Source organism: Hoplias malabaricus, chromosome 12, assembly GCF_029633855.1.
Source record: "Hoplias malabaricus isolate fHopMal1 chromosome 12, fHopMal1.hap1, whole genome shotgun sequence".
NCBI classification, from domain to species: Eukaryota; Metazoa; Chordata; class Actinopteri; order Characiformes; family Erythrinidae; genus Hoplias; species Hoplias malabaricus.
Window position 1 is genome coordinate 9,300,922 of NC_089811.1, and position 14,033 is coordinate 9,314,954.

Genomic DNA, 14,033 nt, shown 5'->3' on the forward strand with positions numbered 1-14,033 from the left:
AATTGAAATAAAGTGAGCAGAATGGAGTGAGCGACTGAATGAATAAGTGAAATAAAGTGAGCAGAATGGAGTGATTGAATGAGTGAGTGAGCAGAATAGAGTGAGTGGTTGAATGAATGAGTGAAATGAAGTGAGCAGAATGGAGTGAGTGACAGAAGTCGACAGAAGAGAATGAGTGAAATAGTGAGTGAGTGAGCAGACTGGAGTTGAATGGGAATGAGGTGAATTCTGGGATTGTTACTGGGGATGTTTCTGTGATATAACCCCGGTTTCCTTCAGTCTGAACCCAATTTTATTTCCCCCCACAACCCCCTCCAGAAGGCTTCGTGAACATGGCATAACTAAGAATTATCTCCTCAGAACTTTCACAGCACCACAGTTACTACATTAACGGGCACTTCCTCTGAAACATAAAGCCCAGCATTGTTCGCTGCCGTTGGGAAACTTTGTCCTTTGTGCTCATTGGTCAGAGCAAAGCCCCTCGCAGCGAAGCCAGATCAGCCCCTTGCGTCCGCAGCTCTAGATTGTTTCCGATGCTGAATGCTTGAGTGATCTGGACCTGTGCTTCTTCTCTGGACCGGGAGGATGGGGGTATATTCAAGCGTGTGTTGTTAGCACTGATGGAAATGTTATCTTCAGGGATTTTAAACTCACTGGAAAGGGAGGGAGAGATGACCAGGGGAACTGGACATTTCTCTGTGTGCTGTCACCCACAACACCAAATCTTCTCTTTGGGTTTTCTTTATTTAAACTTTAACTGTTACAGCTCGAGTCTTAATCTGTCATCTTGAATTTCCACGTTGGTATTTATTCTATTTAAGTTGTATTTATGTTGTTTGTTTTCTGGACCACAGACCTCTTATGCAAGTCAAGAGAGATTTACCTTTCAGTATCGGTTCCTTCCTCTTGTTTTTCTTGTTGATTTGTTGTTGGGTTTTTCTGCCACTGCTGCCAATAAAGAGAGTTACTTAACAAGTCCAGACCCTGGCGCTGTGTGGAGACTTAAACCGTAATCTGGATTAATCCCATCAGAGCCAGAGCTGTGTCTGAATTAGCGTCTTTCCTGATCCGCGTCCAAGGTGAGTCCTCGATCCCGAGTGGAACAAATGCATCACGTCCCTGCGTTTGGACCCTGGCTCTGTTTTCATTTTCCTTCAGGACCGTGGGCCAGAACGGGGTCCAGGCACTGACTCACTCGCTAATCCTCAAACCTAAAACCACAGGCGTGTAGCGGGTTGTTGGAGGCTTGTAATTTCTTGTAAACCCAGGCATTGTGGGACAGACTCGCTGGGGAAGACGTTAGCTCTGGAGCAGTGGTCCTGAACTGCTCTCGCTTCGGGACCCACATTTTCCAGGGGTCATTACATCACGACCCAAGCACATTTATTTCTCAGCCTTTCATCTCTCACATTTCAAATGCTGCCGTTACCAAGGCAACAGCTACCACGTCTTTTACCCACATCTGTCAAAAGAATAGTCTTGACTTCACGTAGCTAAGCTTTCAGGAGTTTATGGCCACACAACCCACTTCAGGAGTCGTCCAAGACCCACGTTTGGGTCACGACTCCCCTCCAGCTGAGAACCACTGCTCTGGAAGAATGTAGGCCAGATGTTTTTTCTTCCCCCCTGTATCTCTATTCCTTTCCGTCTCAAATAATAATATAATCCCTGAGTTTTGGAAGTTACCGTTTCCGCTTCACCCCAGACGTAGATCCGCAGACACACAGCTGAGCTCACACATTTAATGGGGTTACAGGCAACGTAGACGGTTCTGGAGGAGAACTGTTCCCAAAGCATAACAACTACCCCCCTCTGGTTTGTTGCTCCACATCTTTTAAGGTGGAATGGTGAGTTTAAGTAAGACGCCGGTGGTTGAAGACGCCTTGTTCTCCCAAGGTTTCTTCCAAAGTGAAGAACACCAGGGTGAGACCTTTTCCCACATCTCTGCTGCAGAAGCTTCTTCTCGTAAGGCTTTAAACCAGACATTGGAACATTTGCAGTGAGGATTTGATGGCTTCTACATGAGCATTAGTGAGGTCAGATAGGCTAGGGATGTTGGATGATGAGTACTGGATCACAAACTCTACTCCAACTCATCCCAAAGCTACTCATCGCTCCAACGCTGGGGGGCTTTATACCCATCTAGCCCATGCTTGGCATTGAGCCTGGTAGCCTCAGGCGCATGTACAGCTGCTCCAGTGTCCAGTAAAGGCACCTTTTCAATGGAAGCGTGTGGTCTATGAGTAACTTGCACTCGTTTAAGGGTAAAGTCTGGCCTTGTGCTTCTTTGACAGTGAGATGTCTCCGTTAAGCCCGTGGTTGACCACCCCCGTCGCCTCCTCCCTGGTTTACTTACTGAAGCCCACCCACAACCCTCCCCCATCTCCCTCAGCCCCCTCCTTCTCCCTCTCCTCAAGCAGCAATTTGTCCCGTCCTTACAGAGCTGTAAAGCCTCTCTCTGACACAGTAATCCACCAGGATCTAACCACTGCCGATGGGCCGGAACACGCCTAGCGCTCCACCTGCCAGCGCGTGTGTGTGTGTAGTCTAGATTTTCATTACATTGTGGGGACCAAAATCTGTTTACACCAGGGCTGCTCAGTCCAGCTCCTGGAGAACTACCGCCTTTGATTTCTAAGATCTAACACACCCAGCATTAATATTCAAATACCCCTTTGTTAGCGGGATCAGGTGTGTTTGATTAAAGTTGGAGCTAAACTGTCCAGGGTTGTAGATCTGTAGGAGCGGCATTGGGAAGCCCAATGTGGAGGTGGTGTTCTCCCAGTGGACAGCAGGCTGGGCAGAGCTTGTTTTTGCTCCAGTCTCTCAGAGACGAAAGCTGTAAGTGCTGTTTATCTGTTGGGGCGAGTTGGACACACCGGGTCCTGAGCGGTTCTTATGAGTCCCACGTTCTCTGTATCATTTAATGATTGTTTAAACTCCATCGGCTGAGTAGGAATAAAAACAGCAGGAGCCAGCAGCGTTGTTATTTTCCAGCGAGCCCCGGGCGCGGAGGTGTCCTGCTGATCCCGAACTCCATTAAGGTCTTAACGCTTGACAAGTTAAACCTCGTCGCTGTCTCTTCTCAAATGGGTTCCTCCGCACAAATCCCGACCTGAGCGTCAGGCCAGTCGGATGAGACTGTTTTTCTATCTTGTGTGCAATGAACAATGGGCTCTTTATGATGGGAATTTGTTTTTGGTGTAGTTTGACTCACACCGCCCAACTGCAACCACCGGGGACATGAATTATATAAGATACGGTATTGTTCAGGTTGTTGTCAGAGGGATTTGGCTGTCATTAATAATCAGGGGTGACATGAGAGTTCATTACAATGACAGAGAGCTGTTTCCAGATACAGCCTCCTCCACCTCCTCAGAGATAGAAACGAGTTACATTAGGAACTCACTTTATATTTTGAAGATGAGAACAACGACGTTTCATCAACAAATAAAATCACAAGGAAATATAAACAGGAAAATGCTCCGTCTGCTGTCGTCAGGACAATGAAGCACTATTGCTTTTTCCACTGCTCTCTCTCTGTTCAGACGACTCTGAAACACACTCTGAAATCATGTTATACATGGCGCAGTGTCTGCCGCTGTGTCGCAGGATTATAGGGAATACTTTAACTTTAAGAGTGTGAGGAGATTTTGGCAGCTTTGGTGTCACTCATTAACTGTTCAAAGCACACTTTCACCTTCAATTCACAAAGCGCCTCCCAGTCACACAGCTCCAGGGACTTGGAGGTTGTGGGTTCGAGTCCCGCTCCGAGTGACTGTCTGTGTGGGTTTCCTCAGGGTGCCCACGGTCCAAAAACATATATTGGCGACTCAAAAATGTGTCCATAGGTGTGTGTGAGTGAATGTGTGAGTGTGTGTCGCCCTGTGAAGGACTGGTGCCCCCTTCAGGGTGTGTCCCTGCCTTGCGCCCATTGATTCCGGGTGGGCTCCGGACCCACCGCGACCCTGAACTGGATAAGGGTTACAGATAATGAATGAAAGAATATGTATTTGAAGATGTATTAGTAGCTGTATTACTTCCATGTGTGTATTTAAATTTATATTCATTTTTAATAGATTTTTAATAATTTAGTAAATAATAGGTAAGTAATAACTTATAAAAAGTAAAATATGAAATTAGGCTAAAATCAAAATCAGCTAAATTAAAACTGATGATTGTGATGATTGTGTGTGTGTGTATGTGTGTGTTGCCCAACTGATTGTGGTGTTCCAGCTTGTTTTATTATTATTAATTTCAGACCAAACGGATCCAAACCCAGAAGAACAGAGTGATCCACACTTCAGCTCCTGTGCTGATAGAAACTGGACGTTCTGGGAACGCTCCACTGACCACAGACCACTCCCTCAGCCCTTAAGTAGTGTTTTGGAGCTGCTATTTTCAGGGGAAGGTACGTTGACTGCCCTCTTTGGGGTAATTTTCCTGGAGGATGGATTTAGGCCGCTCTACCCACCTCGACCCCTTTAAACACAAAGCTGGGAAAAAGTGTATCTCCTGACTCTCGTGTTGTGCTCCTGAGGGGCGTCCGTTGTTTGTGTCCGGCGGCGAGGGGACGCTGGGCCGGACTCATTGGCCTGCGCTTGGTTTCGAGCTGGGGACAAATTGAAGCTGAGTGTCGGCTGCGCTTAATTGTCGTCGCCAATTAGTGCATTGTCGGCGACCACAATGGCTCCAGTGTAGCGAGGGGAACGCCGTTCTTTGTGCTTCTCCAGTGGCCCACAGGGCCAGTCAGGACTCATTTAGGGCCCCTGACAACATGGGGCCCGAAATGCCTTCGGAGGGGAGGAAGGGTGGGGGCGGGGGGGAATAAAGACAAGCTAACAAAAGAGCGGTTAAAGGAGAAAAAGATGACGGAGACAATAGTGACACGGACATGGAAGGCCAGGGTCCGGTTCTGCTGGACGCCGGTTGCGACCCCTGCTTCACTCACACGGATGGTGACCCCCGCTGATGTCCACCTGCCAAACAAAGCCCCTCACGTTATCATCGCTGACCCACAACCCACACAGCCTCATCAGTGACTCGGCTCCAGTCGAAAGAAACAGTGTCTAAGGGTGGATCCCACTTCCTTTTTTTTTATCCCCTACCCCTCGTTTCCCAGTGTTATAACATTTTTAAATTGCTGTTGTAATGTTTGCGCCCCACTGGGATTTTAAACCAAAAATGATTACAGAACACGGCACACGAAAATGAATGGTTCCATGTTGTTTTGTCATGGGCTTTAAAGGGTTAAGTGTCTGAGCAGCATCCAGAAAAAGCCATACGACCTTACCATGTGTTTCTCAGGCTGGAGACATCAGTAGCCCTCGGTAGATCTCGAGTGGATCTCTGTTGCCATGACAACGTCAACACAAACACAAATACTCCCATGAGCCATAACATTAAAGCCACCTCCTTGTTTCTACACACTTTGTCCCTGTCCAGTTATTGCCCCCCAGTTGTTGTGGATCAGACACAGCAGGTGCGGCTGGAGTGTCCACTCCACCTTGTGGATGTGAAGTCGGAGACGGTAGCTCGTCTGTCGTTGCACACACTAAGAATGAGTCACCACCCAAATCATACCTGCCCTGTGGGGGTCCTGAGCGTGGAACAACAGGGTGAAAAGGGGCTAAGAGGTGCGGTCGGTGGAGCTGTGAGGATAGACAATGAGTGTAGAAACAGGCTGGTGGCTTTAATGTTTTGGCTGATGTGTCTCAGGCCTGTGTTAAAGGCTCTAAGTGGATGGAAACCGAGTGGAACAGGTTCGGGAAAGTTAAGCTGAGGCTGGAACGCCCCACCGTCGATTTGTTTTTTTATTCCGTTCTGAGCCACGTCCTGCCACATTCCCGCTGCTCGGATAATACTAAGTCAACATCTGTCGTCATGGGATGGAGACGAGCGAGGCATGAAGAAATCTGTGCGCTTACATCACGTCTGTGTGTGTGTGTGTTCCTCGCTAATGCATATGAGTGGAGGGTGTGAGCAGAGACAGATAAAGCCCTTTGTGTGGACACCTGTAGAGACATGTAGAGTGGACAGAGAGAGAATGAAGGGGGCCAAATGGGTCAGAGGACCTTCCAGCCCGTCCCAGGAGAAGCCAAACAAAATTTTGTCCAGTGACACCTGTTAAAAGCAACATAAATGATTCCGGTGAACTCCTGTTCTCACAGCAAAACAAACTCCCCTTCCCATTTGTTTTCGTTCAGAAGCTCTGCATTTTTTTAAGGTGGAACAGTATGTTTCAGGAAGTCGCGACTGCGTCTTGTTGGTGGCTGAAGTGTAACTCGTCTGTGAGTTTTTATTCACTGTTTGAGTTACCACTGAAACTCATTTGTAACTCCAGCGGTTTATTTTTGTAGCACTTTTGTTCTGTGTTTAGTTTCATGTAGTTAGCGCTCTCCTGAATTTAGAGTCAGTCCCACCTTAAATAATGCAACGGTTACAACAAAAATAAGGTGTTGCCAACCTATGGAGCAGGAATAGAGCAAGACCCTCACCTCAATTCATGCTTTTTAACGTTTAGCAAGAGAGAGAGAGAGACCTACAGTTAGTTCAGACCGAGACACTTAGTTTGTTTCCCATTTGCAGAGCCAGGGCTGTGTACAAACACTGGAGCTTTTTGCTGTGAACGTCATCATGAACGTCACCAGCTGCTTCTTTTGATTCCCTCTTTTGTGTCTTGTTCCCTCTTTCTTAGTTCGGATTCCTTTTGAACAGCTCCACCTCCTTTCAGACCCAGTGTGATATCTTCTCAAAGTGGAAGTGTGGGTGCCAACAGCTGTGGATGTGTTCAGATCCTGCCTCCTGTATCAGTGCTGCACCATAAAGCAGGATATTTTTGCAGTTAGCCAGATAACTTAAGCTCAGAATTGAAGAGTTTTCTTCAGCTCTATCCTATTGGAGAGGCTTGGATTCAGGCTTAATTTATCTGGCTAACTGAGATATCCTGCTTTGTGGCATACACCCCAGGTCCTGATTGTGAGAAGAGCTGGATGTTACAGAAAAGACGAGTGGTCTCTGGTTTTGGTTTCTAGACACAGCAGCAGAAGTTTCTTAAGTGCAGTGTGTGTGTGTGTGTGTGTGTGTGTGTGTGTGTGTGTGTGTGTGTGTGTGTGTGTGAGAGAGAGAGAGAGAGAGAGAGAGAGATGAGTGATCTCTGAGCGAGCCTGTGGAATGTGGATGTCTCTGTTTGCTCCCATGTCTCAGTGCAGAGCTGCAGCTCAGTGTAATCTGAGTGTTAACAGGCAATAGAAAAGCCTGAGTGAGCTGTGAGGACACACACACACAAACTCACACTGACACACACCCTACAAGACCTTTGGACCTGGAGAAAGCTGTTACTGAATCAACAAGTGTGTGTGTGTGTGTGTAAGAGAGAGAGAGAGTCCCACCCTTTCTAAAACAATTCCCAAGCACCCCCTGACCAACACGCCTCAGAGTGTGTAAAGCTATACATTCTACAGCCCAATGCTGTGAGGATTTGATGGCTTTCACCTATAAGACGTCACACTGATGTTGGATGTTGACAAGTTCTGTAACGGATGGAGCTCCAACACTCCAGACCAAAGTGCTCCCCTGTTCCACAGACCCCCCTGGGGACTTTACACCCCACTCGCCGACACTTGGCATTGGGCCTGGTGACCCGAGTCTGATCTGAAGCTGCTCTTGTTTTGGGGAATCTCACTGTGGGGACGTATGTCTGTAACGGCTGGACCTTGAAGGAGCTGATTATTGATGAAGGTGTGTCTACATACTTTTGGCCATGTAGAGAAACCTGGGGTGAAGAGGCTGAACCTGTGTGTCCTGTGTTTACAGAACGGGGCCTGTTCAACTGGAGGAGTGTAAACACTGGGGTAATGAGTTCTAATGTGACCTTAATCACTCGCCCTACAGAGAGAGAGAGAGAGAGAGAGAGAGAAATACATTTAAAGGGAGAGAGGCGAGGGAGAAAAAGGAGAGAGAGGACACTTCTGCCTGGTTACCGTGGCGATGGTATCTCCCTGGAGACCGCCCAGCTTCACTTTGATGCTGCTCAGTGAAAGCCCTGAAGTTCAGAGGTTGTGTCCATGTTCTCGCCCTCACGCAAAAACAGAGAGAGAGGGCGGGAGAGAGAGAGAGAGAGAGAGAGAGAGAGAGAGAGAGAGAGAGAGAGAGAGAGAGAGAGAGAGAGAGAGAGGGAGAAACCATCTTTCTCTTGATTTCCCATTCAGCACCTTTCTCTCACCCCCACCCCCCATCTCTCTCTCTTTCTCTCTCTCTCTCTCTCTCACACACACACACACACACACACACACACTCTCTCTCTCTCTCTCTCTCTCTCACACACACACACACACACTCTCTCTCTCTCTCTTCTTTCTCTTTTTCTCTCTCTCTTTCTCTCATTCTCTCTCTCTCTCACACACACTCTCTCTCTCTCCTCTTTCTCTCTCCTCTCTCTCTCTCTCTCTAGTTACTGAAGTAGAGCGAGGCCTTATTTTGGGGCATTTGTTGAACTGAGGCTTTTTTTCTTTTTATTAATTTCATTATTTTTTTTACAGCGAGAACAAATAATAAAACCGAGGGCCTGATTTCTTCATCTGAGACAAGAATATTATTAAACCATTAATGAATTATTAAATTGTGGGAACTTTTGAAGTCTCCACCTTCAGTTTTTAGCGATAAACACGGGCCCATTTTAAAGAAACCGTGTCATTGGAGCAGAGCGAGTCCACACTTCTGTCTACCAGCGCTGGAGCCACGTGGGCGTGGTCTAGTTAAAAAACTGTCCGTCTATTGGTCCTGAGCTGCAGTGGGCGTGTCCTGTTTAGTTTGTGGGCGTGGCTTACGCACTCCACGGCTCCGCTGACTGACTGCTGCCTGAGCTCAGAGAGCCTCCGCGGAGCAGAGCAGCGGGAGATAGCAACTTTGCTGTGCGAAAAAGAGGAAAAGAAGAGGAAAAGCGAGGTCCGAGAGGAGCCGGGGAAGTTTCTGGAGTCCGAACTCTTTCGGTTTAGCTGTTTTTGTGCCGCGGAAATATCAGAAAAATGAGTTTAAACAAAGGATAAGGAAAGTAGCGGCACCTGGAACCTGTTGCCCGAGAAGCGGAGGTGATTTTAAACATCTTCTGGACACTTCCCGAGATTTTGTCCTCATCTGTTTGGACAGGAACTTCTTTTTCTGCGTGGACAGCTCTGAAGGAGTCTCACCTGTCATGTGGAAAGCCAAGGAAATTACAGCCATTGAGAGGAAATGAACTTTCAGCTCCGTTCTTTTTAGTGTGTGTGTGTGTGTGTGTGGGGTGAATGATTGACAACTCACTGAAGAGAGAAGAATCCGTGAAAATGGATGTAAACCTCTTTTCAGGTTGGTTAAGGCCTTTAAAGACACGGCCCCTTTTTTCTTTTATGAACAGAAAGGTTTAGACTTTGCTTTGACTTCAGCTCAATTCAAATTCATCACTTTAACACATTAATATACCGTTCCACCTTAAATAAAAGGGATTTACAGTCTGGCGCCTGGGGCTGGAGTAGTGTTTTGATAGCAGTTTCCATTAATTTGGCCTAACTTCTTAAGGGAATGTTCAGTTCCACCTTAAATACTATTTAACTTAAAATAATTTTTTCGTTCCACCTTAAATAGATTGGGATTTGTAGTCTGGCGCCAGGGAAGTTAACACTGTTTTAAGTAGTTTTTCTTGCTCCTCATGGGACTTTAAAGGTGTACACACTGCTCGGACTGAAGCTGAGATCATGTGCTAATTTTCCATTCCATCTTAAATGGAGAGGGGTTAATATTCTGGTGCCTATGTTTTTTAACTGTAAAAGACATTGAATTGACTTTTTCTGTTCCACCTCATATTCTACAAGACATGCTATTGATCTTAAAATGCTGTATTTCCACCTTAAAAGGTGAGGGAATTGCTTACTGGTGCCAGGAGATTGAGCACTGTGTTGACTGAAGATTAATTGCTTCTCATGGGAATGTTTTGTTCCATCTTCATTTAAGGTGGAGTGGAAAGTTACAATGAGAAATGGGAGACTAAAATGTCCTTATTCAAACTAACTCTCTCTCTCTCTGTGTCTCTCTCTCAGGCTGGTGCCCTGCATAGACTCTGCGAAAGTCTCTCTCTCTCTCGCTCTCTCTCTCTCTCTCTCTCTCTGGAATGGAACTCATCTCCTGATTTACAGCTCTGTGGACTGTGGACATGCTGCTGGAGCAGTTACTGTTTCCTTTGGGAATTCTGACTTTCCAAGTGGCCGTAAATTCCGGACGTGAACTGAGAAAATACTCAAGCTTCCGCGCTTGACGTTCCAGTTTACCTTTCTGTGTCATTGTTCGTTTCGTGACTCGGATCAGTCCTCCATGGCTCGGTCGGGGAAGCCCTCGTGCTGTGGGTCTGGCCTGGGCTTTGGGCTTCTCATGCTTCTGCTCTCGCACCTGCTGAGACTCACCTTTTGCGCGTCCAAGGACATAGTGTGCGAGCCCATCACAGTACCCATGTGCAAAGGGATCGGCTACAACCTCACGTACATGCCCAACCAGTTCAACCACGACACCCAAGAGGAGGTGGGCCTGGAGGTGCACCAGTTCTGGCCGCTGGTTCGGATCCGCTGCTCCCCAGATTTGCTTTTCTTTCTCTGCAGCATGTACACTCCCATCTGCCTGCCAGATTACAAGAAGCCCCTGCCGCCTTGCAGGTCGGTCTGCGAGCGAGCCAAAAGAGGCTGCTCTCCTCTCATGATCCAGTATGGCTTCGAATGGCCGGAGAGAATGAGCTGTGAGCAGCTGCCCATGCTGGGAGATCCTGACCGGCTCTGTATGGACCAGAACAGCAGCGAGGCCACCACTCTGTCTCCATCCTTCCCTAAGCCCACTCCCAAGGGATCCTCCAAGCACAGGGCCACGTCAAAATCTTCAGCGCCTCAGAAGTGCGACCGGGAATGCCGCTGCCGGGAGCCTTTGGTTCCCGTCAAGAAGGAATCGCATCCGCTCTACAACCGCGTTCAAACAGGCTCTCTTCCCAACTGTGCCCTTCCTTGCCACCAGGCCTATTTCTCCCAGGACGAGCGAGCTTTCACAACCTTCTGGATCGGCTTGTGGTCCGTGCTGTGCTTTGTGTCCACACTCACCACCGTGGCCACTTTCCTCATCGACATGGAGAGATTCAAGTATCCAGAGAGACCGATCATCTTCCTGGCTGCCTGCTACCTTTTCGTGTCGCTGGGATACATCATAAGGCTGCTCGCTGGCCATGAGAGAGTGGCCTGTGGCGGTTCTGGAGACCAGCGCCACATTCTGTACAACACCACAGGTCCGGCGCTGTGCACCCTCGTCTTTTTGCTGATCTACTTCTTTGGAATGGCCAGCTCAATCTGGTGGGTGGTGCTTTCTTTCACGTGGTTCCTGGCTGCCGGGATGAAGTGGGGGAATGAGGCGATTGCAGGATACTCGCAGTATTTCCACCTGGCTGCCTGGCTGGTGCCAAGCGTCAAGTCCATTGCGGTTTTAGCCCTCAGCTCTGTTGACGGAGACCCTGTCGCTGGGATCTGCTACGTGGGCAACCAGAGTCTGGAAAGTTTGAGAGGATTTGTCCTGGCCCCGCTGGTCGTCTACCTCTTCTCGGGTTCCCTCTTCTTACTGGCCGGCTTCGTGTCACTCTTCCGCATCCGCAGCGTCATCAAGCAAGGTGGCACCAAGACGGACAAGCTGGAGAAGCTGATGATACGCATCGGCCTGTTCACCGTGCTCTACACGGTTCCTGCCACCATCGTGGTGGCATGTCTGGTGTATGAACAGCACTACAGACCCGAGTGGGATCGAGCTCTGGGCTGCTCCTGCGCCTCGGAGCGCCAGCAGATGGGCTTGGGACCAGATTACGCCGTCTTCATGCTCAAGTACTTCATGTGTCTGGTGGTGGGAATCACTTCTGGGGTGTGGATCTGGTCGGGGAAGACGCTGGAGTCATGGCGGAGGTTCGTAGCGAGATGTTTCCCTTGTAGAGCCAGGAAACCTCCTGCCTCTGCGTCCTCCATGTACAGCGAAGCCAGCACGGCGTTAACTGCAAGAGCTGGATCTGCACCACCAGGATCTTACCATAAACCGGGTCCACCTTCACACGTGTAAGCCAGAGACTTGCAGGACTTGCTGGGTTTGCAGTGGACAGGAACTATGGTCCAATCCATCGTCTCTACCTGTATGATTCAGGAGCTGGACCTGGATGTACAATGAAGGATCTTAAGACTGCTGCCGTGTCTCGTAGCCAGGTTCTACTTTGCGGATCTTGCGTGCGGATGACACGCAACACAGACATGAGGAGGTCATGCAAGGAATTTTCTGGAGAAGAGATCATCTCTCCGGACTCTAACTGCTGCCTCGATGACTGTAGCCCCCAATGAAACGCGAGGCATCTACGGCTCTAGTGGAGGCCTTTTATTTATTCCTGTATTTCTGTAAATATTGCCTATTTTAAGATGGTCGCTCTCCAGAGAACAGTCCAGCTCCGGCTTTTGGGGGCTGTTTTAATGGAAAACAGAGCTGGGATATTTCCAGTGATATCCAGACGTTTGTTTAGATGGGAATGCCACATCCAGCCGTCTGGTTTCCAAGTGTCTTTTAGTGGTTAAAAAAAAAAAGTCCGCACATGTGCTGGAATGATCTACACTCTGTGTGTCCTTGTGAAAAGAATTTATAAACAAATCTTATTGATGAAGGCGGTGGGATATGAAAAATGGCCCTGACAGTCTATAAGTGCCGTCTGCGCACATGTTCAGAGCAGTCTGTCTCCGTCTCGTACTGTAAAGTCAACGGAGGTTGTGTTTATAGAGATGATTATAGACTGTATTCACTGAGAGGGTGGTCTTGCCTTGAAGGGGTCCTTTGATTACGGTTATTGGGGTTGATCTGTAAGGGTCATATTTCCAAATTTCTGCTTAATCAAATCACTCAGGGTTTTGCTGCGAAATTGTTTATTGCAGAGAAACGTAGCGACGTAGTGGTGAATGGAACCAGGCGTGTTTACATGGGTATCATCGCCATCTGTGAGATTTTGGTGGCTTTGGATGTCTGGTTCCTTTCACCACCACACTGAACAGTTCTGACTCTACTAGCTTCTACTAGAATTAGACACTTCACACCGAACCGAGCCTACTCTACATCGCTGTGGTTACACCTGAATTTTGGAGGCAGGTGGAGAGTTCTCTTTCAATACACCTGCCCAACCTCCTCCCCCAAATCAGCCGTCCTGCCCTGGCCAGTCCAGTCCCTGAGCTTGGCTCCCCCTGGTGGTCAGTGGGTAAAGTTCCCTTAGTGTTTTGTAAGTTGTGAGCTGGACTCCAAACTCCGTCCCCCGTTTTATTTAAACCATCAACGAAAGTCAGAACGATTCCCACAAGTTCCAGTGTTTTACAATGACTGTTGAGCGTTTCCTGGAGATACAAGGTTTGTGTCTGACGGTGACCCCACACTGAGCCACTCGGCCTTTTCCGTTCAGTTGTTGCCTGTATTGGTGACGCCACACCAGCGGCTGGAATGTTTGCAGACCCTCTCTGCTCCCGTGGTGAAGGACAGTCTCCGTCTGCAGATGTCCCTGTGATTTAAGACTGTGGTTTGAACTGAGAATGCCGTAGCATCATGTCTCTCTGACTGTGTACGTATGTTTTTGACCTGTTCATGTGTAAATCTCGTAGCGGTCATTTCTTGTTAAGAGTCTGGACAAGGCTTTGTGTGTAAATATTGTTTTTTTTTTTTTTTTAACCAAATGTCAATCCAGTGCTGAGATTTTTAAGAGACTCTTAGATATTTATGGACAAAAAAATGGAGTGTCAGTGTTTCTCTCTCTGCTAGAGAATAAAAACTGTGGAGCAATCTGTGAACATCCCACTGTAGGTCACTGTGTTTTCTTTTCCATCCAAAGATCTGAGCGCGATGACCACTGTGAGCTGGGCTTCAGACTCAGAAATTGAAGATTCAGAAGCCTCAGTGTTTTCTGAGTCTGACTTCATCTCACATTTTAAAGACCTGAATTCTAAGCACAGGCTGATTTTTCTAAATCT

General features: G+C 48.0%; 1 protein-coding gene across 1 annotated transcript; it reads left to right on the forward strand.

Annotated features, from left to right (window-relative positions):
* Positions 1-10,370: 10,370 nt before the first annotated feature.
* Positions 10,371-12,223, forward strand: fzd5 (frizzled class receptor 5). The gene has a single exon (XM_066686682.1). It carries the CDS (start codon positions 10,402-10,404, stop codon positions 12,103-12,105), a length of 1,704 nt encoding a protein of 567 aa, XP_066542779.1. The 5' UTR covers positions 10,371-10,401; the 3' UTR covers positions 12,106-12,223.
* Positions 12,224-14,033: the final 1,810 nt, after the last annotated feature.

Bases quoted from the DNA above. Each gene is read 5' to 3' on its own strand.
- fzd5 (XM_066686682.1), top strand. From the start codon at position 10,402: ATGCTTCTGCTCTCGCACCTGCTGAGACTCACCTTTTGCGCGTCCAAG.